The sequence below is a fragment of the Scleropages formosus genome, chromosome 8 (assembly GCF_900964775.1).
Source record: "Scleropages formosus chromosome 8, fSclFor1.1, whole genome shotgun sequence".
Lineage (NCBI taxonomy): Eukaryota > Metazoa > Chordata > Actinopteri > Osteoglossiformes > Osteoglossidae > Scleropages > Scleropages formosus.
The window spans coordinates 17,871,563-17,896,008 of NC_041813.1; the positions used below are offsets into that span (position 1 = coordinate 17,871,563).

The window sequence follows — 24,446 nt, forward strand, 5'->3', positions numbered from 1 at the left end:
GTGTGTGTGTGTGTGTGTGTGTGTGTGTGTGTGTGTGTGTTCGTTCCTGGAGGACTATGCGTCTTTGCCATTTCAAACTGCAATAAAGCGGCCTTTCTGTTTACATTTTCAGAGGAAAAACAGGGTGGCTTTTGTCTGATTCCCACGTGCCTTTACTTGTAAGGTGTTAGTTTTAGGACGGATGATCTGGTAATGAAATAAAATTCAAAAGAAATTTAGAATTTTATTCAAATTATTTGAATTATATTCCAGCAAAACTGGATGCCTCTGCATCATCCTTAACATTTAAAAGTCCAAATTAAAAATGCAACACTCTAAACCCTTATTTAATGGGAAGTCTATGCGGGGGGGGGGGCAGGATGTATCAAGATAATCTCAGTCCCAGAATTCCGTTGTTCTCCTTCACTTGGACCACGATGCAAGCTGATGTCTAGGGATTTTGGTGGTATTTTAATAATGCGCTCGTCGTCATTTTCATTTGCGTTAAGGAAATTTACAAAGGTTGCCGATATTCTCTCAAGTGTAAGTGCACTGTTTTAGCTGCCAGCGGCCATGGAGCAACTCTGATATCTCATATCATCACTGTGCGTGTCGTCCCTGCGTCAGCAGGATATGGTACAAATAATTCGGACAAAGGGCCAAGTCAAATTTCGTTATGGAGTCTTCCTATACATCGTGTTGTGTAACCACAGATCTGGGTGTCCATAGGTCACAAATGCCCATATCTACCTTGCAATTACTAAGAGGATGTATGGGTATACACTGCAGAGCACAGTAAAATTAGCCACAGCATGTCTTGCCATTTCTTCTGCAATACCAAGCTGTTTTCACCAGATACAGGAAATAGCTCTATGGTACTTTTTTTACTTTCATGCAATTTTGCTCTCAGATTATCTATCTATCTATCTGTCTATCTATCTATCGTTTTGATATCTACTGCCCCCTGGTGAGTGATGTCCTAAATTCAACGTAACAGGACTTAATTCACACTTCATGACTGAGACTTGATGCCTTCAACAAATAAACTTAAAACAGCTTCTCTGATCCCTGATCTCATTGATCTAACTCATTTGGGGGATACGCTGATATGATATCCATATCATACATGTTTCGCTAAGGGCACAACGTTACAGCAATGCCGAGTTTGTTACTGTGCCGTGATTACACACCCCCAAGTGTGTGCCGGCACACTCGGAAGTCAGTTTCAACCCGAAAAGCTCTGCTTTCGGCTCAGCAGAACTTTCTGGTTGATTAAGGGCCCCTGATGCTCTGTCACACTGCAAAGGTGGCAGCGTGATCCGTGTTTCTTTTAAGTAAGAAAAATCTGCATGGTCACTCTGGGATATAGACCTTTTTTATGCAGGCTCAGACACACACGCAGTCCCCTTACATCTGCTCAGTGACTCGGGACAATACCTCCTGTCCACGCATTAATGTCCCCGAGCCCCAGAGCCAGCACGGAACAGGCCGAGCACCATTTAACATCGTTTCTCTTCCCTCTTTATTTTGGCGCACCTTCCTAATCTGCAGGAAATTTCATACGCTAAGAAAAGTTTTTGCATGCATGATAAAATAATGAAAAATTGAACTGAAGGTAGAAACATTAACAAATAACCAACTGAATTATTCACTTAGGCCCCAGCATTGATCAGTGGGCTGTGTGTAGGCCTTATGCACCTTCACCAGAGGGGAAAAGTGTTCAATACGCTTTAAAAAGTTTAAAAGTTCTATTCAGTTTTTACAAAATATGTATATTCTGCGCCGAACAATGTTGGCAAAAACATAAGCAGGAGGAACAGCTAAAACAGCAAAGAACAAAGTCAGTAAAAACGTGATTACTGTATTAACAATGCGGAGGGGCGTGTCAGATACGTGGGCGTCCTCAAGTGAGATTGACAGCGCTCTGACAAATAAATCCGAAGGAGTGTTTCTCAGTAACCAATTATATCGAGGATTTAGCTGTGGCCACGCCCCTTCGCAGTAAAGGGAACCGCAGCGCGTGGCTGTTGTCACTGTTCTAGAGAGTAAAGTGGCAGGTCGAGCGGTGGGTTGTTCTAACAATTAACACGTTTAAAGAACTTTATTTGCAAAACTTTGTTTGAGGCGCTCGTAAACTTCTCGAGGGATGCCGAAGGTACACGTCCTCGCCCTCTCTAAAGCTTCATAATTTATGCGTGTTGAAAAGCATTTTTAAAAAGAGTTATCGCCACAAAAGAAAGGCTAAGTTAGCATAGTTAGCTCGCGAGAGCTGTGTGTGTCGGTAAAATCTGCCGAACTGAGCAAAGTAAACTAAAGATGTTGGTTTAAAGTTAAGAAGTTAAGCTTCAGCCGTCCAGCTAGGTGAAAGCTGACATGTGTTTCTAAACTTGAGGGAGATAGCAGAAATATTCTTTCTTTCAAGAGCTGACGGGTCCGTTCCGTTCGCCGCGAGCGAGCATGTCGTGCGTCGGGTGCGCGGGTCGGGGGCGCGCGTCGGGCTTGCAGCCCATCAGAGCCACAGTGCAGTTCCAGCTCCACGGCAGGACCCCCAGGGAGGCCAAGACAGGTAAATCTGAGGTGCATCTGCACGTGCGAGGTTGTGTTAACAGCAGCAAATCGGATTGATCCGTTTTTGCTCATTTGAAATAAGTGGAAGGACAGGTGGTGAATCATCATGTGCTCATGGACAAGAAGGAGTGGGTTTTAAATACTTTTTTTGGCTTGGGTCTGCATACCTGCGAAAGGCTTTCTGCCTGTTTTACCAGTGGTTTTCTACTGGTCAGTATTATAATTATTTCCCATTATTTTTTAGTATTTTTTGCTGGCACAAGGCATTATTTACGATGTCACATTATCAACTTTATAAGTTATACAGCAGGGTATTGTACCAGAGTACTTCAGGGTAAGTACCTTGAATGAGGGGACTATAGTATAACAGGAGTCGGATTAGACCAGCGGACTTCTGATGGTAAAGCGATTGCCCTAAACTTTACAATGCCTGCTCCCTGTACCAAATCCTTGAAGTGGTGCTCAAACCAGTTGTCTGAGACATTCTATTTGTGGGATCACTTTTTAACAGCAACACACTGATTTTACAGGTTTGTCTTGAGAAATGCCGACGCACCCTGTGTGACCAGTGTGCGGAAAATGGCAACATGCTAAAGCCAGCGTTCATAAATGGGTTGTAAATTTTATAGGCATGTTAACAATTTTCAGATTCATGCCCTGCAACCAGTGTTCCACAGTCTGATGTTGTGATCATACAGATTTCAAGTTTTTTTTGTGTTATGCCACATGCGAAATGTGATTATGGATCATTTCCTGCTGTTGGGGAAGAAGAAATAACCATCTAAGCATTTTAGAAATAGTTTAGATTGTTGTTTCTCATTTGTTATAAACACAACAGTGTAAAAATGTCCACACAGACATGTTCTCACATGTTTTCCCAGCTTTCTGTGGCTGCTGCTGTTCGAAGGGCTTTGTTTTCTTGTGGTGCGTTGAAATACATTGGGAAGGGATTTAAAGCCATCTGTCCATCATGGAAAGTGTAAGAATGTCTGTCTAGGTTTCCCCTCCCCATAAGTGTTACAACAGGCTGTGCTGTGTAAGTGGCCTCTGGACAACACCTCCCAATGATAAAGCCATCAGTCAGAGCCGGTTGACCACATTTGCTAAATTGATGGTGTGATGAAGCAGAGAAAAGAATTTGCAGACTAAGGAGACAAATCCAAGTGGCTGTTTGTTCTGGATCGTCCTATAAAATTGATTTTTTTCCTGCATGTGGGATGAGCTGAGGGACCAGCTGTGCTGCTGCTGTAACGTAAGGAATCTGGTACATCAGCAGCCCAGGCACCAGTCCCATCACCTGTTGCAGCATTTGCTAACTTTCAGGATGTCGGCAGATCTCAGCCAAAGGATGACGGTACAATGACAAGTACTGTAACATGCAGCTCTTGGGTTGCGCCCGCCTGAACTTTAAACAGCGGTGCACCTTTCACTGCTTTCTCCATGGTCTTGCCATGCTTCTGTCCAAAGAGTTGGCATTTTCCTACAGCAGCTTCACAGGAAAGACTTCATGCTAAATACTCATGAACAGTTATGCTTCCTAAAACTTGTAAATGCAGCAAGACGGACAAGTTTAGCACCAAGAGATTATGCTGAATGTCCCATCCTTAAAGGTTAATTTTAAATATAGTAACACAGGCTCAGTACCTTGCTCATGGGTGCTACAGTAGTAGTGCAGAGTGGGACTTGAATTTGTAACAGTCCATGCCCTTTATTATTACTGTACCTTCTTACCTGTTATACTTTGTTTTTAATTGCAGAAGTATGAAACATTTAAGAGTAACAACACAGTTTAATATGCTCCTGAAAGCCAACTGTTCATTTTTCCCTCTTTAGAGGATGTAATGTTTTAAGTGCATCTTCGAAACTATCCATATTACAATGCTGAATCCTACTGCTCCCAACAGAGAGCTTGCTATGATTTTTAAATGACACTCCATGATTTGGGGGTGGGACTTGGAGAGCCTCCTATAAATGCTAGATATACATCCACAAACCTTTTTTTTTTTTTTTTTTCTTCTTTTCTCTCCTCTTCTCCCTCCTTTTGTGTCTCAGGAGGTTGTAGTTTGGTTTAGTAGCACTTCCTGAATAGTAGTTTGGTTTAGTAGCACTGCCTGAATAGCACGCAAGTAATTTAGCTGAAACATTTTGACAGTTTTAAAAAATTCTTTTTATACAGATATAGAAAGCATTACATTTTCTCCTGTCTTCTCATTTTTATCAGTGGAGAAAACCAAGTCTCGTCCACCAAAGCCAAGCATTCGCCGTACGCTATCGCTGGAAACCGTCGTAGGACCCTACCTGCAGGGCCGCTGGCCCAAGGAGCCCGACAGCCACAGCTCCTGTGTCAATGACAAGGCTACCCAGGTGACTTGAACCCAGCTGACACCTTTTGTCATCATCTTACTAGCGCTGTGGAAACGGTGCCAACCTTACATGCTCATCCCAACATTTTAACTAGAAGTAGAATGCCGGTGTTTTCCACCCATAACTTTGTAGTTACGTTGGTCTGTAATGTCCAAAGGTGAATGAAATTCAAAACCAGCATCACTTAAAGAGCGGCATGGCTGTATAAACCTTTACCTGCTGCAATGAATTTTGAGAATCAGTTTTTAATAACTACTTATCCAGTCACTGTAGTCCAGAGTGTATCCTGAAAGCATTGGGTGTGAGGTAGTGTACACCCACAATGGCGTGCCAGTCCATCACGGGGCAGTCACTTGCACATTCACTTACACATGTGCACACTACAGGCAGTTTTTAGTTAGCAGTTCATCTGAAATGCAGGTCTTTGGACTGTAGGAAGGACCTATGAAACTATGCAAACGCATGTCTTGAAGCGACAGCTGCAGATACCTCAGAGCTCTACAGCTGCAGTGATAGTTTTTTTTGTCTTGGTGGTGCATAGAGGTGTCAGTCAAACAGGCTTTTCAGGTCAGACTTGGCTCTGAGAGTTACATTGTAAGAATATTTAATACTGCAGCAGGGGTGTTCTTTGAAAGTGTAGAGCAGGGTGTCCAGCCCCAGTACCAGAGTCAACCACATTTACCATTTAATTAGCTACCGTTTGACAACTGAAATGCCAGGTGAAGTGATTAAGGTCCAGTTTCAGTAGAGAAGTAGTTCTGAGTTGCATCCAACTAAATTGACACCTTTTGTCCTGGGAGGACCAGGCTTGGACATGACTGATGCAGAGGAGATGGGATCATGGTGTGGCTCTCAGTAAACACTTATGGACTTGGGGGCAGGAATAACCAGGTTTCCATTTGACACATTTCAGCAGGTAGCTCAGAGTAGAAGTTGATGTCAGTGTCTTGTGCAAAGCTGTCTCTGCAGCAGCCACTATTGCACATCTCTCGTTTCACACCAAACATTGTGGACGCCCTTTACCCCTACCATGCAAACCCTTGCTCCTTGCCCAGGCTCTGAAACACAAGCTCCGTCCTCCAGAAAGTTCTGCCATGCAAAGTGTTGCCAACTCTTTTTATAGCTGGCATCCTGTGACCACCTGGCTTCCTTTAGCAACAACTCTATTCCCGACCCATGCTGTCACGGTGAGGTTTCTAGACTGACCGTGGAGTGTGGAAGCACACTCTTTGTGCGGTGCTTGGTGGAGCTGGTCATGCAGGCCATTTTGTTAAACTTCAGTGGTCAAGGCTCTGCCTGGCAGATGAGATGACGGTAAGCACGGTGGTGAGCTTTGAAAGGAGCCAGGGGTTTTTCTCAGGGTGGCAACAGAGCTGGAGGTCGTTATGTGTGCTCATGTTGGGGGGGAGTTGAGGGTTGTGGTGGGACAGGGGGAGGGAGATATGCTCTGTCCTACCCACATCCTTGCCTGCAAAGATGATGTGCAACATGCTGTGGATGCGAATAGGGCCTTTGTATTTTGACATCCTTCTACCACCGTGCGTTTTACTTCCATCTGTGGTTAGCAGTGGTTTAATGTCACCTCCTACACATGACTGCTGCAAAGTGCTGACTCTCTGGGTTGTGTTTTAAAGTGAGTGCAGTGGAAGTTAGATGAAATAACAGGTGGTTGCTTTGCATAACAGAACTGTGTGACGTATGTGATAACTCCATTGTCACCCATAATGGTGAAGTTCTCATCTGACTGCTTGCTCCTGTTAATGCTCATGCTGGGGTTGTTCTAAAACCAAATAAACTATATACAGTTGGGTTTTTGTATAAAAACCCAATTTTGTAGGAAGATTCAGAACAGTCACTTGGACTTGTCTCCTTAGTCTGCCTCTCTTAGTCTTTTTCTGTTGCTTGTGTTCTTGAGCTTCCTGCTGTGACTTTCTACTCTTGTTTCTTGTTCAGCATGTTTCTGTCCTGTATGTAAATGACAGGTTGACCTATTTTTCTAGACTGGAAGCTTTATACATGCTTTCTGTTTAAAGAGCCCACAGTAGAATGCTGGGGACTTATTGGGTGAGCTTGTATTATTCTCTCCTCAGACACCTAGCTCATGGTGCAATGAGTCCCGTAGCCGGAGGAGCGGAGGACACAAGCGCTCTGCATCCTGGGGAAGTGCCGATCACCTGAGAGAGGTAAGTTGCTGCAGCAGTCACCTGGATAGTGCTCAGTGTTTAAGACCCTCTGCATGGGTCAGAGAGGGACAGCAGGTGCACTTAACCACTGTGGGATAGTTCAGAGGTGACTCATTGCCTCTTCTACCCCTTTTCAGATCTCCAACCTGAAACACCAGCTGCAGAAGCGCTCCAAGCACTCTCCCCGAGGGGGCCCTGAGAGGGACTGCCCCTCTCACCATTCTCCTGGAGGCTACATTCCAGGGACCACACAGGTACTGCACATGCTTAGATTAACCTGTTGCATTTTAACTTCAGCACTGTTTGCATATGTTCAGCATGCAGTTCCATCTTGTGATGGGTCTGGGTGAAAGTTAGTAGGGTGTTTTTAGGTGGCACGTTCTTGTCCCAAGCACTGTGGAAGAGAAGCACCAATAACCACCCCCTATTTTTTTGTATTGCCATGGCTACTGCCAACTCTGCCACGGACAGTCCTAAGCCTGGTTGAGAAAGGAGGAGGGTTTGGCATGGGGCTTGCAACCCCACACCTTTAAAACCTTGCCAGTTACAGAAATGCCAACAAGAAAACGTCATGACATCTCAGCTCTTAGGGATGCCTGGAGAACCCTTGTTGGAGGCATATGCCCCAGGAGGTGTGGAAGGCATAAGATGGCTGCTAGCACTTGTTCCATGGAGTGTTGCAGTCTGTGCTTAACATTTTTACATTTATTTATTTAGCAGATGCTTTTCTCCAAATCAGCTTCCAGTGAACTGTGTAGTGTTACCAGCCTACACACCTTATTCACCAAGGTGACTTAGACTGCTAGATACACTACTTAAAATGGGCCACTCATCCATACATCAGTGAAACACACTCTGTCACTCTCACGCTATGGGTGAACCTGAACTACATGTCTTTAGACTGTAGGGTGGAAAGCAGAGCACCGGGAATAAACCCACGTAGACACTGGGAGAGTATGCAAACTCCACGCAGACTGAGTGGAGATCAAACCCACGTCTTCACACCACCCAGGCGCTGAGACACACCCCTACTTGTTGTGCTACTGTGCTGTAATGAACACCACATCTGAAAATGACCCCTTGTCATCCTTCAGACAACACCTTTCCTGTCACTGAGCCGGCTAACCCCTCGCCTGCGTCACAGTGTGGAGGGACTCAACCTGGAGCTGGAAGGTGTCTTTGTGTCTGGAACACCCCAGGAGCAGCGCTCAGTAAGTTTGTTGTATCCCACGTCATCCTCTTCACCTGTGCATGCTTGGGTTCTAGTCCTGCCATTAAATTCTCTTCAGGTCTGCAGTTGGTTCATAATAATGTTGCTGTGGAGGTGAACGATGATTGCTTTCCTCTGTCGTAATTGACTCCTGAGTGGTGCCCTGATCCATCTCTGTAGATCATACTAGATGTGCCCGATGGCCACCGGGCACCGGTGCCATCGCAGAGGTGTAGCAGTGAGTCTCAGAGCAACTCCTCTCCTGCTCCACTGGATCCTGCTCTGTTGTCCCCATCTCCTTCTCCCTGCCCCATGGAGGATGTGGGTAAGTAGGGTATACTCCCCTCCACTGAAATTCTACCCAGAGCCGTTTGCTAAACTGTCTGTTCAGATACTAAAAGGTGCAATCTTCTCTTGATAGCAGCCGACACGCTGTGCCCATCACCCTCGCCCCCACTAGTTGGAATAGGCTCCTCCCCCCTGCCGATGTCCTCCTCTCCTTGCCCCAGGAAGATCTCCACCTTCCAGAGGGAGCCCCCCGAAGGCTGTGAGAGAGTACGCGCCTGTGAGGAAGCCCTGTAAGCTAAACACACACAGAGCTCCAATTTCCTGTTTGCTGTCTTTAGCTGCATTGATGCTGTGTGTGAACGCTTTACTCCTATCAGTGAGCATAATGCTGTGCTTAATGTTTTGAGCAACGATGCCCCCTACTGGTGACACTTTTGACAATGAGCTGATTTTTAAATTTTAAAAGGTGAACTTCCCCCATTCTGTAAGCTATTATTAGATTTCTATGAATTGATAGATGCATGGTAAATCAGGGAAAATAGCAATGGGGTAATTTGTATTAAATATGAAACTACCATATGGCTGCCATAAGGTTGTGAAAGATGCAAATCGGCAGGTTTAGTCGTGTCTGTTTAAACTACAGGTATGGTATTTCAAGCCAGCATGGTTGCAGGTGGAACTTCAGACTTTTTGTTCATGTTTAGCAGCCTTTCAGTTAAATTTATTGTGCTAGTAGTAATGGGTGGAAACACAATAAGATTACCATTTCATCAGGAGGGCAGAGCTAAGGTTCACATCATTGCCACAGCACATATTGCCTCAGTTGCCTATTGATATATATATTTTACTAACAACAATTACGTTTTCTGTACGAGTTTTTTTTGGGATTTTACCCTCTTGGTGTAGTGAGTCTTGTCATGACTCTGTATCTATCTTAAACAGTGCATACAATCTTTAAAAGAGAATAATTTAAATTGATATTGTGATTTATAATGCTTGTACCCTTTTTCTTTTCTCAATTCCTGCTGCCAGCACTCCCAGTTCCAGCCTGCTACTCACCCATCCCTTGTGCCCTGACCCCAACAAAGTGAACTTCACCCCCCATGGGGGCTCTGCCTTTTGTCCTGTCAGTCTATTGAAGCCGCTGCTGCCCTCTGTAGACTTCCTGTTTCGCAGCCTCTCTGTGTCTCCTGTCACCAGCTGTCCACCCACAAACACCGAGCCTGGAGTTGGCACGGACTGTAACACCACCGCTGCTATGTAAACGCAGAGGACCTACCCCATCGGTGGGAAGGACGAATATTAGACAGGGAAGAGAGAGAACCCTCCAGCATTGGTTTGAAGCAAAAATGCATACAAGCCCTGAATTTTCTTGTCATACTGACAATGTTGTGGACTTTGAAGTCACTTGAAATTGCTAATCTTCACCAAATACTTTGCTGGAGAACTATGAATGTACCATAGTTAATGCTGTGGGTTGTCAAGTGAATGTCTAGCACTGCTAGGACCTGCAAGACTGGTCCTTTCTGACCCTGTCCCCAAATTACCTATGCCTATCTTTACAACACATCCCTGTGAGGGATAACGTGCAAGATTTTGGAAGCAATTGAGGAAGGAGGAGACACTTAGCATGAATGAAATCTGCTCGGAGGCAACACAGGGATTTCAGCTGTTGGGTACCATTTTAAAAAAGTACTGCAGGTTTCCCTAACAATCTGCCTGTAAACGTAAAAGTACAATCTTTCTTGTCTCCACCTGTGCTCTTCAGGTGAACTGGTGATATTTGTTCCCTGTAAAATTACCCATAGACCTATAATTCTTGCCAAATGCATGCTTCCTTTGTTTCAAACAGTGCTTTAACTGCAGACCTGTTTGGTTTTTGCCCCCCCCCCATTGTCTTTACAGACAGACTTGACACTTCATACTGTATAAGATGTATTTATTACAACTTTAATCTAAACACGAAAAAGTGAAGCAGGCACTGGCAAACATTCCTATTTTTATTTAGGTTTTGGAAAACTTAATCTAACTTGGTTGGTTAATGAATTTGCCACTTAAAATATGTAGTTAAGGAATCTCTTAATCTAGGTCTTAGGTGTCTTTTAAGATTACAGGGTGAACACCTAAGGATCTTAGTAAATGGTCTTTGAATTTATTTGAGCACAGCTGTGCTCTAAATCAGAATTGCTTGTTTGTAGTATTTCAGTTAAAGATTTCATCAAATTTAAAATATACTGTAGGTTTAAATGTGACAACTCTGTATGTTGATGGTGCTAGTCCTAAAAAAAAAAAAAATTTTTCAGAAGTTTTCTTCCTGTTTGCATTTGTTCATTCTCATAAAATGAGATTATGTGGATTTCACTTTGAAAGGAATGTTTCAAAGAGTTTTGAGGTCATATTACAAAGCAATGCCTTTTTTTTTTTTTTTTTAAAAATATGAGTAAAGTGTATTCTGCTTCAGCCTGTGAAACACAGAAATTGAAGAGTTTCTCTGCAGCCTTAATAGTTTAAAATGGATGGCCTTTTCTTTGAAGTTGGCCTGCTGGAAGCATAATTATTAAATGCAAGAAATGAGTATAATACTTTCTCAACAATGCTTTTGTATATTTTTGGGGGGAGTAATATGAATGCTTCAATCAATTTATAATCGTATAGGGAAGCAATGACATTTGTAAATATTTAATATATTAGTTGACTACTGTCAAGTCTGAGTTTCAAGTGTTTTATTTATTTCACAAACCCTTCATGTGCTTCTGCAGTTTTTAACCTAAATTTTACGTGTATTGTTCCTACACCCTCATTCATGGTGCAGTATGCTTGTAACCTCTTTACATAATACCTAGTGTATGTCTCTAACATGACTTGTTTCACAACTACATTTTATAAAAGTATTTATTTCTTGCCTCCCCCCCCCCTTTTTTTTTTTTTCTTTATACATCTTAACACGTAGTTATATGTTGTATTTTGTCTATGGATAATTTGCACAAAGGAGTTTTAAGTTGAATAAGTTTAAAAGCATCATCTGTTTTATCATTAACTGCATGTGTACATTTAGATGAGTGTATTCAATTAGAACTTTATTGGCTAACTTGGAATAACTGGACTAACAACTTTAATAAATGCAAAGCGGTTCTGAGGAAAATGTTGAATATGAATTTTTATGTATGTGTACATACGACTGAATTATTCTGTTCTAAACTGTTCCTGCCCTTTTTGATATGAATGTTATGAGAGTAATACATCGAATTTGAAGCTGAAGAAATTCAAAGCAGGTGTCAAATGTTTGAAATGGGGAAATGACAGGCATTTTTCTCCGATTGTACTGGAAATAAATTAAAATTCAGTACTTTGTATCGGCGGTCTATAAATACAAAGCCAACTATCCATTCTGAACACGTGTAGCACAGTTTATAAGTGAGGGTTTAAGTTGCAAGGCCACACCCCCTCGTATCCCCGTTATTTTGTTATTGGCCCAAGTTTCCTTATTTGGGCCAATGATAGACATCCACATCTTGAGACGAAAAATTAGACGCGACTATTGTCCTTTGAGGGCCTTGGCATTGCAGCATGTAGCTGACCATTTAGAGTGCCAGATTTTAAATTCTATTGAATGTGATTCCAGAGAGTAACTAATGGAACATGTTTCCATTTTCTTTTTTTACAATAATTTTATAACGGCAGTAGTTTAACGTCGTGGAACTCCATCGTTTCCTTGCACATTAATCTGCCCTGCAGGTTTCTAAAAACTACAGGGGGAGGACCCAACATCTCTATCCTTGACCTTTCATGTGGGGTTCAGCACGGTACGAAGAGAGGAGTAATATCCTTCAGAAGGTGAAGATGAACATACCTGAAGTGAAATACTCTTGCGGTTGCATAGTGTTTTTTCACTTGGACTTCAAGTGAAGCAGCCAACCGTTTCAGGCGGATCCATGGGCAGCTCTGTGACTGTTTCGCAGGGGCCCGGAGACCGGATTAACAGTGACGTCGCTTTAAGTGCGAGACAACAAACCAGCGTCTCGCGGAGCGTAAGGGAGTGATGGCGGGTTGATACTAGAAGCCCGAGTCAGTCAGTATTACAGCCCGTCATCATTATTCTGTTAGTCTTATTCATTCGCCAGGGCTTGAGGGCGAATTGTGTAGTAGTTTGGTGAGCAGAGAGCCCCCCGTAGGGCTGATAGCTCCATCATTTCCGGACTCGGGCCGCCGGCGGCGGGGAGAGTGGAGCGGGACGCGGCGCTGCGGAGCGCGGGCGGCGGCGGGTCGGTGTCCGGGTCCTCGGTGTCGGTGTCCGGACCGGCGTTGCTGGAGGACGGAATGGCCGCGGGGAAGAGCTCCGGACGGGCGTCGCTGCTGCAGAACGAGCGGCTGCGCCTGGGCGTCTGTTTCCTGGGGGTCTTCGTGTGTTACTTCTACTACGGAATCCTGCAGGAAACCATGTGAGAGACAGTGAGCCGGAAAACACGAGACGAGCAGCAAATGGGTTTAAATGACAACAAGAACAGCAGCAGCTCAGCTGCGATGATGATGAGCAAGTCGGATTGATTCTGCTCTTTTTCCATCACGTGGAAGCTGCTCAGTAGTCTGAATAGTTCTGCTCAGTAGTCTGAATAGTCATAGAAACCGAGTTCACGTCAGCCGCGTGCTTCGCTCCTGCGTGTAACTCAATTGGACGGCAGGGGTCGTAGTGGCGCGTGATGAAGCGCACGTGTGACCTTCAGGTGGTTGGGTCACACCGCACCCTCTGCTACTGCAGTATCCAAGGTGCTTACCCTGAAACACCACAGTAAAAATAAGGTGCTCTGAGGAGGGAGGGGGTATAAGACTAAGCTATTTTGGGTGAAGAAACAAGTTAGGATATAGATGGCATTTGAAGAGTTCTAATATCGTCTGTCATGTTGTTTACGCAGCTGACACCACTTGCTTATTTTATTTATACGGCTGGGTGATCCCCGCCGTACCGATTCGGGATAAGCGCCGTAATCGAGGGTATTGCAGCACGAGGTGGGGTTTGAACTCAGAGCCTTCGGATTGCAAGCCGACAGTCCTAACCGCTGCGCCATCTGCTGCCGCGTTTTCTTTATTCTTTTGCAGCACGAGGGGCGACTACAGCTATGGGAACAAGAAGGAGAAGTTCAGATATGCCACCACGCTGGTCTTCATCCAGTGCATCTTCAATGCACTTTTTGCGAAGATCTGTGAGTGAATGGCCTCCTCCGGAACCACACCCAGGTTTTGTCTACGCGGTGGTGTGCTGGGGTGGTACCGCACAGCTCCGAGCCATATGGGTTACAGTAGTCGTGTTTATGTTTTGCACGGTATTCATCTGCTGCTGAATCCACGCTTCCGTTTGGATTTCTGTTTCCAAATTTAGCTGTAGCAAATTACTCAGCCCACTCAAGGGTCCAATTTGTCTTCTCTGGGACTCCTGTTCACAGATGGTTGGTGTTGCCAAGTACACAGGGGAGGCCCTCTGCTGTGCTTTTCTATGAGAAATGTGTTCCAAACACTATAATTAAAATTTAAAACGGAAAGGCCCCACCTGTGACTTGAACCACCAACCGTCAGGTTTCAGCCACATGTTCTTAACTCCCATGATGATGCTTGCTGACACTCTTCCCTTTTTGCCTCTCCTTACCTTTAGTGATCCAGTTTTTTGAACACTCCAAACCCGATCAGACCCGGAGCTGGCTTTACTTGGTGTGCTCCCTCTCGTACCTCGGGGCCATGGTGTCCAGCAACTCCGCGCTGCAGTACGTCAACTACCCCACTCAGGTCTGACCCCTGTCCCGGAATCCCATGTTCCTTCTACACTCAGTATCTCTAAGACCTTCCTGTGATTATGTATTATTCTTTTAACCATTTACCTCTGACTGTAAAACAGAACAGTACTTTTCCCTTTGAATCACTGTAATAAAATGTTTCCCAAATGATTTCGCTGTTCTCCTGGTTCTTATGTGACATGACAATAATGCATAAATCTAAAATATTTTGAGGACAATTGAATGTGTGCAGACAGTCCTGCTGAGATCATTTATAACTCAATGAAAATGTCACAGATATCACAGTAATCGTGTTATTTTTAAAGAACTGCACACACTTCGGTGCATGTCTCTGTCCTGTCCCTCTGTGCTTGCACCCGGTACACGTCATCCCTGTTTGTCTCCAGTTGCTGAGGTCACTGTGCCCTGGCTGTAATGTACCAGCAGCGCTCTGGGCTCCTTCCACCTGCTTCTCATTGCTCCGTTAAAGGCACATTTGAGAGCCAGTAAATCAAGAGATTTCTGTGCTCTATTCTAATTCTCTTTTCACTTTTTTTTTTTCCCTCCTCCCACCCCCCCCCTTTTCTCCCTTCAGGTGTTGGGGAAGTCCTGTAAACCCATCCCAGGTACGTGACAGTAGACTTACACATAAAGAAACACAACTGCTATTTACAGCATATTATTGTGCCCCCTTCACCCCACCTCAGTGCAGCAGTTTACAATGGATGATGCAGAGGTTGCTTATTGCCCCCTTAGCGATGTTTGTTTGGCTCAGGTCTTGTTTTTTATGGGGATCAAACTGATTTGATTTGCTGACTTGCCAACCTTTGCAGGATCCCAGTGTTTGTTCATGTCTCTCACAGGATATTAAGGCCCTTGTTGACATACACGTGTCCTCTGCTCCTGTACTGGGTTTTGGGGGTGGACTGCTGAGGGCTTCTGAAGGACAGTTGTGGGACATTAGCTTGTATGTTTAAGCCTGTTTTAGCATTCTTAATTACTTCATGTGTATGTAACTGCAGAATGGGAATACTTTTTTCCCCCACTAAAATCTGTGCACGGGAATAAATATATCCATGTATTGTCTTTTTAGAAATTATAGATGGGATTTCTAATTTAGTCACGGCAGGATTTTTAATTTGAAGACTTTGTAGCTGATTCCAGCCCCACACCCTGCCGTACTGTCTTGAGTCATGTTAATGCATGTCGCCTGGCTGGATGCCGTTCCCTCTGGCACTGGTGACGCCTCTCCTTTGGCAGCGTGTCTGCCATGAGCAGTGCTGCTCCCTGCATGAACCGCCTCTTTGCTTCCGCCTCCACAGTGATGATCCTGGGTGTAACCATCCTGAGGAAGAAGTACCCGCTGGCCAAGTACCTATGTGTCCTCCTCATCGTGACAGGCGTCGCCCTCTTCCTGTACAAACCCCAGAAGGGTGCTGATGTCACAGATGACCATGTCTTTGGCTTCGGGGAGTTGCTGCTGGTATACTCACTCACTCATATCCATGTACACAAACAGATTCTGGTTAACTGTATATGTGTGGGGGGCGTGGTGGCGCAGTGGGTTGGACCGGGTCCTGCTCTCCGGTGGGTCTGGGGTTCGAGTCCCGCTTGGGGTGCCTTGCGACGGACTGGCGTCCTGTCCTGGATGTGTCCCCTCCTCCTCCGGCCTTACGCCCTGTGTTGCCAGGTTGGGCTCCGGTTCCCCGCGACCCTGTGTGGGACAAGCGGGTCAGAAAGTATGTGTATGTGTGGGCTCATAAGTGTCCCAGTCCATGTTTGTGATTGTGAAACGCCAAACACTGCATCCTGAAATCACACACCTGGTGTCTTCCAGCTGTGCTCACTGACACTCGACGGCCTGACGGGTGTGGCCCAGGACCACATGCGGGGTCGCTACCAGACCGGATCCAACCACATGATGCTGAACATCAACCTGTGGTCCACCCTTGTACTTGGCATTGGTGCGTTTCCATATTCACTTTCTTGTGCATGATGGGTGATGGTACAATCGGGTCAACAGCTTACACGTCCAGATACTGCAACATAGAAAGAAAAGTATCAGTATCATAATCTTAGGCTGCAGAAGTAGTGTGTTCTGACAGAGATTTTGTTATAATGAATTAATTTAGTTAGTGCCTTTGTCCAAAGTGACTTAGTGTTAGATTTGTACGCTAAGCTCTACAATAACTTGTCCATTTATACATCTGGGCATTTTTTATTGTATCAATTTAAGGACCTTGATTAAGGGTACTCCAGCAAGAGGGGGCATTTGAGCGTAGGTCCTTCATATGAAAGGATATTGCTCTGCTACACTGCCTGCTGTCCCTGATCACTTGATTTTAATTAGAAAAAAAAAATCAGCATTCAATAGATGGTTGCAGTCTTCAGAAAGATTTCCTTGGCATTCAGATCCTGCAGTCTGCCCTTCCCCCTGTTGTATCAATTTTTCAGTGCTGTCTGTCACAGTACCAGCAGGTCAGAAAATATTCCCTTTTTGGTTCCTAGTTCTTGGCCCTAAGTGCTGCTCTTATGGGGGTTTCTTCATACTTGCATGACATTACCCATGTACACACACAGACACACAGTGGCACCAGGCTGCTGTTTTGCTGCTTTTTCCTGACACCAGAGGGATCCAGCTCATGGCACTGGGTTGAACAGCTCACCTTTCTGTGAACACTGAAAGATTTGTCGTAACTGGACAATAGCAGTTCACTCAGTCCTGTTGATATCAACATCCAAGTTGATTGTGAAGTAAGTGAAAGCACTGCTCTTTTGGTCTGCATTTCTTTTTGGCAGCCCGCCCATTGTGTCTCTGACATAAGGCGTCTAAGCAGATATTTTCGGCCCTGACATTTCCATGTCAGCGTCTGACATTTACTTTTAACCACTAACTGAGGAATTAAAGTATCGCAGAGCGATCGGAAAAATAACACAGACAAACAGAGCGTTAAGTCTTTAGTCTGACATTTAATCTAGAAGCACACGGAACCTATGTGTTAGTTTACATTTCAGAGGCCCGCTGATTCACGAAGAGATCTACAGCCGCAGCGCTGTCATTGTGGAGGTTTGAATTGATGATCAAATTAGTTATGTGCATAGAAAAAATGTTAATGTCCCAGAACCCTTTGTTACAATTTCAAAAAAAAAAAATCCATGATTTATGAATCGGCATGGGTAATTAAACCATTTAATATTTCAGCAGCGGCCTCAGTGGTGATGAATTTTATCAAAGCTTTGCTGAAGAGACAAATGGTTTAAAATTGATGTAACCAGTTATTATTTATGCATTGCCCATAAATATAAGAATGGTTTTCAACATTTACTGAAGTAATCATTAATTGGATGCATAATTTTTTTTGCATTGGATTGTTTTATGTTTTTCTCAGTGCTTTTGTAATGGCCACTTAAGGGTGGCATAGAGGGTAGCACTGGTGCTTCCACTTTTGAGCTGCAAGATTGGATATGGGTTCAAATGCAGCTCAGTCTGTGTTGCGTTTGCATATTCTTCTCTTGTTCTAAAGATATGCTTCAGGTGGATTAGTGACTCTACATTGCATATGATGCGTGAGTGAGTGTGTGTGATTTCCCTGCAATTTACTGGTGTCCCATCCAGGGTATACCCTGCCTCACGCCCTGTGCTTCTGGGATAGACTCCAAACCACTGTGACCTTACACTGGACAAGCAGTTTTTAATGATAAATGAATGGATAAATAGTATGTTTTCGCTGTTCGTCTGCAAAATGTTGATCGTTCAGAATAATGTAAGTTATTGTAATTGTGATACTGGATGTAGCAATAAATAACACTTTTGGAAATGGCATTTTCTTTTCACTGCCCCGAGCTCATATCTTCCTAACTGGCTGCTGTACCTCATGTCCTTTATGCCTTTCTCTCAGGAGTCCTGTGGACAGGAGAGGTCTGGGAGTTTGTGACTTTTGCTGAACGCCACCCCCACATATACTACAATATTCTGCTCTTTGGGCTCACTAGTGCCCTTGGCCAGGTGGGTCAAAGGTATCACAGGGATGCTAGCTAGCTTAGAGCTGTAGTAATTTCCAATAAGGTGACCTAAGCCCAGGACACCTGTGGCAGAAAATACTCCTGGACGTGGAGTGTTGTTTTCATGTTGATGAAAAAGTGCCGTATTTTCTCCTTTTTAGACATTTATCTTCATGACGGTGGTGTATTTTGGGCCCCTCACCTGCTCCATTATCACTACCACACGAAAGTTCTTCACAATCCTGGGCTCAGTCATCCTCTTTGGCAACGTCATCAGCCTTGTTCAGTGGGTGGGCACCATTCTTGTCTTCTTGGGTAAGCTACACGTTCTCTAGCCTTGTCCCCCGCTGGTCAGCAAACCTTTGCTAGGCATTGAATGGAGTCTGCTTTTTATGACATGTGTGATTTAACTGTACATTTGTGTGTTTGCTTGTTTGTTAGGCCTGGGGCTTGATGCCAGATTTGGAAAAGGACCGAAGAAAACTACACACTGACATACAGAGGATGATCTGTGAATGTTGGAGCTTGAGTGCTAGTGTGGACAGGCATTCAGTAAAGAATATTCCTCCCTCTTTTCAACAGGCTCTCTTTAAACAGTATCCCAATAGCCCCACCCGCTTTTCTGGGAGAGAACTAAATCCACCTTTCTTTGGGTGTGTATGTTGCCTGAAGTTGTGCTGTCCACTTGATCTAAGGAGAGCAGCAGTGTGTTCTCTTTCACCTCCATGTCCTCTGGAACTCTCCTTCTTCAGCTTACATCACAGCTGGACTTTTTAGGCAAAAATGTTTCCTGATGGCATGTCGAGAGCTGAATTCCAAAACAGAAGTTTATGAAGTATGTTTACACTAGTGCAGGACTTAATTTCCCATCGCCACATATTGAGCTCTGACTTTCTTTCTTATGTATTGTCAGTGTGCACCCCACTGTATACTTTTAGGATACTGTTTTATGTTAACTTTTTTTGTCTTGGTTTTTTTTTTTAAATACTTACTTGGCAAAAACAAATAAGGGACAGTAAAGCAGAACTGGTCCCAGAAATCTTGCACAACATCCAAAACACACAAGTAACTATGTTCTTTATACCTAGTTTGTGTTAAAAGATGAGGTTAAAAAAATCATCATTCAGAGAAATGGTAATAGTTTGTCTTAAGTATCATATTGTATGCTCCTGATTTTTTTTATTATCCTGCCTTTCCTGTTAAATACTGGATATACTTTTTTTTAATTTAAAATAAGGGATAAGAGTATTGACTGGGTCATAAAGGGGACTGTTTTACTGTAAACAGTGTACTGTAGGTGTCTATTTGAAAATACATTTTAGTTGCTGCCAAAAGTGTTTGTGATCTTTAATGTCCCATCTGCAGTATCCAGCAAGAACTGCCCAAGAAATTTAAAAAAAAAAAAGGAAAATAAACAGTTGTGGATAAGACTGTGCGTTCCTGTCTGTAGCAATGACTGTGTTCTGTACCTTTGTTCTTGGGGACAAAGAGGGGCTGGAGCATGCACTGGATCAAAGGGGGCCCAATGAAAAGAAGTTACGTGACATTGCTGCTGGCTAAATGGCTCTTTGTACAAACCAGATCCAGTTTCCAATTTGTGTCACAGTGCTGACAGCACCCTCTGCCCCACGTCTCACAAATGTTTATGAAAGGTTAACGTTCAATTCCCTGAAGAAAATTAAATTCGGGAAGTAAACACCTCCTGGTTTCGGGGAGCCAATCTGATTAGAGAATGAGCCCGGGAGAGGACGTGCGGGCCGTGCCAGAAACGCAATTTCCTGGGTTACCGTTTTAACGCGCTGCCCTGAGGTACCCTTACTTGGAGCTATGGAGTCGAGGATTCGAGCCAGGAGCGTCACTGCTCCAAACTGCTCTGTTGTTGTTCGTCTACAAGTGATGAATGCTGAGAACCCTAAAAGAACAAAATGTCTAGGAACTCGGTACAGGGCAACGGGCTGTGCAGCGTTAAGGCTTCACCGTCTGAAAGTTCTGGGTTCAAATCCTGCTCCTCCTATTGTACCCTTGATCAAGACATTTACCTTGAATGAACAGCAACAATACCCTACTGTATAAATGTGTAATTCAATGTAAAGTTATATTATGTTGTAAAATACCTTGAATAAATGCTAAATAAGTTATATTCCCAGTAAGTGGGTGAGATGTTCTGGCCACTATTTCTTTTGCACTGTTGATGTCCCAAGTTTACATCCATCAGATGTCCATTTCATTTCACATTTATTCATTTAGCTGACGCTCTTCTCCAAAGCGACATACAATATTAAGCTACTTACAATTATTTACCCATTTATACAGCTGGATGATTTTACTAGATTAATTTAGAGTAAGTACTTTGTTGAAAGGTATAGCTGGAGGTGGGATTCAAACCTGCAACCCTTGCATCTATGGCAGTACACTACCAACTGCCCCTGGGGTATAGGTAACACGCCCTATTTTGGAGGCCAGGGTTCTTTTCTGCATTTGACACTGGCTTATGATCATAAATTCTAATTAAATGTTTGCTGGAAAAAAATAAAGAATTTAAAACATGACTCAAAATTTGTCCTTAAAGACGCCGAAGAAACTCATACTGAAAGGGGATGTAGCCTAAATGGGTCGATACTTAACGAATAAACCAAAGAAAAATACATTTTGATGTATTTAAAGTTAAAGAGCGATGAGAGATCCTGTTACTGAAAGCATTAAAGTTAAGTCAGTTGTAACAGCTCAGGTTCCTTCTTTAGACACCAGAAACTTGACTTTCAATTGCGCAAATTTGTAGGTGTTCAAATTGGTGCCTGAATAAAAAAACGACAAAACGAAGTAAATTCTTTTAAAAAACTGCTTGATAAAGTAGAAAATAAGCATGAATAAGGACAACTATTCTAATCTATATAGTGTTTCACAGCAAAATTTTAATGTAATTTTGTATAATATTATCGCGGGCTACGAAAGGTCCCCCACGGAGGACCCTATTTTTCCTGCCCATATAAACTACAGCCGTCCACTCGGGGTCCTTACGGAGATCTCCATAAATCTGTAATCCTGTTATTATCCCCCTACGGTATAGAATCGTGATCCTCTCAGCAGCGCCACGATGTCCGTATTCGGAATCATCACTCGGCAGATGAAAAACCACCCCGCGGTACGTGGAGCTCCTATGTGAGAAGCAGAAAACATTAATTTGTGGAGCTGTATGTAGCTGTGGCGAACATGTCGGGTCATGACACAACACACACGTTCGGGTCACACTTCACTTGTCTTGTGTTCGGTCACTTATTCGTTAAGTGACCTAAACTTCAATAACTTCTTGAGATATCGAGTTAATAAGTATGTTTGTATATCACCATACTTCTGACTACTATTTGGAGTTTTGCAACGACGTGGAGTCAGAAGTTGTGCGGTCACAGCTACCTACCTAGGTCACATTTAGGATCAAGTTAGTTGTGGGCGTGACATTCATACTAATTACTTACTATTATTTTGCAATTTTAGTGAAAGCGCTGTGCAGAAGTAAAACGTGAGTAAAATGTAAATGGCTAACTTATGAACAATTCCGTGATTCGGCTGCCAATGGCAGTTGTTCGTACTCGCAAGCGCATGAGAAGTCACGTGACAATAAGACCCCGCCCACTTTCCCCACCAATGGGGTGTGGAGGTTTAATTACTTATTAACATATCATGTTGAACCATAAGGCATGATTCTTTTTTCATGAAAATATTTCTTTCCTCATTTATCATTTGAATTTATATTCTAAGGTTTCTTTTATGTGCACTTCATTTTTAAGTGGACCAGTTTAGGAGGGAATAATACTTCATTATTCCCTCCAGGGAAACTGGAATGTTTATGATGTAATGTAGTACTTGGAATGGAGATACCCTGATTTCTGTGCTTGTATGGAGGGGGCATTTACTGGGTTGATTGTTTGTTTGTTCCTCAGCATTTCCAACTTTCCTCCTTGTTGGGCGTGTCTTCTGTGGAAGACAGTATTGTGTTTGTAAGTCCTCATTATTCATGTCTTTGCTCCGCAGCTGATCCCGCTGTTTGCTTTCATTGGAGGGGGGGCCACCATGTCCATCTTGTACCTGGCCCGCCTGGCCCTACGCAACCCCGACGTCTCGTAAGGGCTTGCTGTTTTTTCCTCTGGTTTGTTGCTGGACGTGGAGCACAAAGTCAATCTGCTTTTGCTTTCGGAGCGTGTTAACGGGTACTTCAGGAAATTGAGTGCAGAGCAGAATGTGGTGTAGTAGCTCAGGATACAAATGAGTTTCTTTGTCCCACAAGGGGCTCTGCTGTACAGTTCTTCAGCAAGATGTTTCACTTGAATTACACCCCGTATTATGTCCAACAGTATGGACTGACAAAATTGTGGATCAGCTGAACACAGAATGATTGTTGATAAATGCTATTGTGTTCTTTAATGAAAATGGAAGTTTAGACGTTCGTTACTTTTTTTGCAGATGGGATCCTAAGAACAATCCTGAGCCGTGGAACAAGCTGGGTCCCACTGACCAGTACAAAGTACGGCACTTCCTCAATTCATGCCCTCCTTTCCCAGGGATCATAGCTGCAACTGTGTAACTTTCCCCGAAGTCACCATTCTTTAAATGTCCATGTGATGGATCTCTTTTCAAGCAACTGTATGAAATATCATAGAAATGGACTGATCTGTGAACAATGATGGACCCCTGGTTTTTCCTGGAGGTTCTGCTGAAACTGGTTTGATCATATTTACAGCTGTAAAGCCTGCAGCCACAGTTGAGTTTAGTGATCCTCTTATTACTAAGCATTCAGAGCATAATAATCTGATCTTGTTAAGCTTAAGATTATTATAGTTATGATTGGAGCCTATGGTTTTTCAATTTGCAGCATTATAAATATTTTAAATGATTTGTTTTTCTCAGGTATGTAATTAATACATCTTTTTCTTTTTTTATTGTTCCCGTTAGCTCTGTATTTACCATGCTTGGTGATGTTGTTAGTTGTATTAATTTCGTGGTTACACCATGCTGACTATGCTCTGCACTTGATTCCTCCAGTTCTTTGCTGTGAACACGGACTACAGCAAACTGAAGAAGAATGGCCCTGACTTTTAAGCGAGCCTGTTGAAGTCGAGCACCGACGACTTGCAGTCGTCTTGGCGAAGCAGATCCGCACAATCGGCCAAGCCCAAAACTGAAACTCTACAGATGCATGAAGCACACCGCACAGTTTGCTTTCCTCTGGTCCCCATTTTTGAGCAATAATGTCTTTTCACCCACAGAAAATTTTCTAACCTTGTTAGTATTTCTGGCCGTCTGCAACAATAAACTAGAGGCAGCCACCTACATGTACTACATGAGAACTGTGTGTGTTTCTTTGCTTATGGCTTTTACTAAAGATTAAACATTAGGATTGAACATGTATGAATTCACCAATGGGGGTGCGGTGGCGCAGTGGGTTGGACCGCAGTCCTGCTCTCCGGTGAGTCTGGGGTTCGAGTCCCGCTTGGGGTGCCTTGTGACGGACTGGCATCCCGTCCTGGGTGTGTCCCCTGCCCCTCTGGCCTTACGCCCTGTGTTACCGGGTAGGCTCCGGTTCCCCCGTGACCCCGTATGGGATGTGCGGTTCTGAAAATGTGTGTGTGTGTGTGTGTGTGTGTGTGTGTGTGTGTGTGTGAATTCACCAATTAGGGAACTCTATCTTTAAGTGAACTTGTACATATGAACCAGCTAGCAGCTCAGTGTAAGTATAGCGACTGACTCGGTGTTGTGTCACGCTGGAGTTTTGAATTCTGGGAAATCTCTAATAGAGGTGGCACTCTGTTCGCAGGTCTCGTGGTCATCGGTGTCCTTCCGGTGCTCTATGTGGGGAGGCACCTAACTCCAGTGATACTTGTTAGCATGGCAGTGGTCTTCAACTGTGACCCAAAAACTAGTGTAGCCACTGAAGAAGACTGTATGTGCAGATAAGGTAGGAAGACATTACGAATGCATAACTTAGAAAAGAAACACAACCCATCCTCTCTCATGACAGGGACAGTAGGTAGAGGAGTGGTTAGAGCTGCAGGCCTGCACTCAAAAGACCCGGTTTCAAATTATACTTCCTGTTGT

The 24,446-nt window shown here is 43.8% G+C and overlaps 3 protein-coding genes across 5 annotated transcripts; all 3 read left to right on the forward strand.

The window, feature by feature from the left end:
* The first annotated feature begins 2,030 nt into the window (after positions 1-2,030).
* fam117aa (family with sequence similarity 117 member Aa) lies at positions 2,031-11,501 on the forward strand. 3 transcript variants are annotated; one of them, XM_018757063.2, is made up of 9 exons: positions 2,031-2,134; positions 2,402-2,545; positions 4,769-4,911; positions 7,002-7,094; positions 7,232-7,348; positions 8,189-8,305; positions 8,485-8,629; positions 8,726-8,882; positions 9,625-11,501. In XM_018757063.2, the coding sequence occupies exons 2-9, from the start codon at positions 2,437-2,439 to the stop codon at positions 9,854-9,856; spliced, it is 1,113 nt and encodes a 370-aa protein (XP_018612579.1). In that variant the 5' UTR covers positions 2,031-2,134; positions 2,402-2,436; the 3' UTR covers positions 9,857-11,501. The 3 variants fall into 3 exon arrangements, with proteins under 3 accessions (XP_018612579.1, XP_018612577.1, XP_018612580.1); XM_018757061.2 differs by having other exon boundaries at positions 2,031-2,545; XM_018757064.2 differs by having other exon boundaries at positions 2,031-2,545; positions 8,729-8,882.
* Positions 11,502-12,568: 1,067 nt separating this feature from the next.
* slc35b1 (solute carrier family 35 member B1) lies at positions 12,569-19,786 on the forward strand. The gene is made up of 9 exons (XM_018756891.2): positions 12,569-13,031; positions 13,687-13,790; positions 14,237-14,367; positions 14,950-14,980; positions 15,677-15,837; positions 16,192-16,318; positions 18,254-18,360; positions 18,518-18,671; positions 18,798-19,786. Exons 1-9 carry the CDS (start codon positions 12,910-12,912, stop codon positions 18,848-18,850), a joined length of 990 nt encoding a protein of 329 aa, XP_018612407.1. The 5' UTR covers positions 12,569-12,909; the 3' UTR covers positions 18,851-19,786.
* Positions 19,787-21,332: 1,546 nt separating this feature from the next.
* On the forward strand, positions 21,333-23,695 carry ndufa4a (NDUFA4 mitochondrial complex associated a). Its single transcript, XM_018757112.2, has 4 exons — positions 21,333-21,498; positions 22,386-22,474; positions 22,815-22,875; positions 23,394-23,695. The coding sequence occupies exons 1-4, from the start codon at positions 21,451-21,453 to the stop codon at positions 23,448-23,450; spliced, it is 255 nt and encodes an 84-aa protein (XP_018612628.1). The 5' UTR covers positions 21,333-21,450; the 3' UTR covers positions 23,451-23,695.
* Positions 23,696-24,446: the final 751 nt, after the last annotated feature.

Excerpts from the sequence above, each read along its gene's own strand:
- ndufa4a (XM_018757112.2), top strand. The coding sequence starts at position 21,451 with ATGTCCGTATTCGGAATCATCACTCGGCAGATGAAAAACCACCCCGCG. Across the intron at positions 21,499-22,385 it reads AGATGAAAAACCACCCCGCG|CTGATCCCGCTGTTTGCTTT; the intron begins GTACGTGGAGCT and ends TTTGCTCCGCAG. Across the intron at positions 22,475-22,814 it reads CTACGCAACCCCGACGTCTC|ATGGGATCCTAAGAACAATC; the intron begins GTAAGGGCTTGC and ends CTTTTTTTGCAG.
- slc35b1 (XM_018756891.2), top strand. The coding sequence starts at position 12,910 with ATGGCCGCGGGGAAGAGCTCCGGACGGGCGTCGCTGCTGCAGAACGAG. Across the intron at positions 13,032-13,686 it reads GGAATCCTGCAGGAAACCAT|CACGAGGGGCGACTACAGCT; the intron begins GTGAGAGACAGT and ends ATTCTTTTGCAG. Across the intron at positions 16,319-18,253 it reads CACCCTTGTACTTGGCATTG|GAGTCCTGTGGACAGGAGAG; the intron begins GTGCGTTTCCAT and ends CCTTTCTCTCAG.
- fam117aa (XM_018757061.2), top strand. The coding sequence starts at position 2,437 with ATGTCGTGCGTCGGGTGCGCGGGTCGGGGGCGCGCGTCGGGCTTGCAG. Across the intron at positions 8,306-8,484 it reads CACCCCAGGAGCAGCGCTCA|ATCATACTAGATGTGCCCGA; the intron begins GTAAGTTTGTTG and ends CCATCTCTGTAG. Across the intron at positions 8,630-8,725 it reads CTGCCCCATGGAGGATGTGG|CAGCCGACACGCTGTGCCCA; the intron begins GTAAGTAGGGTA and ends TTCTCTTGATAG.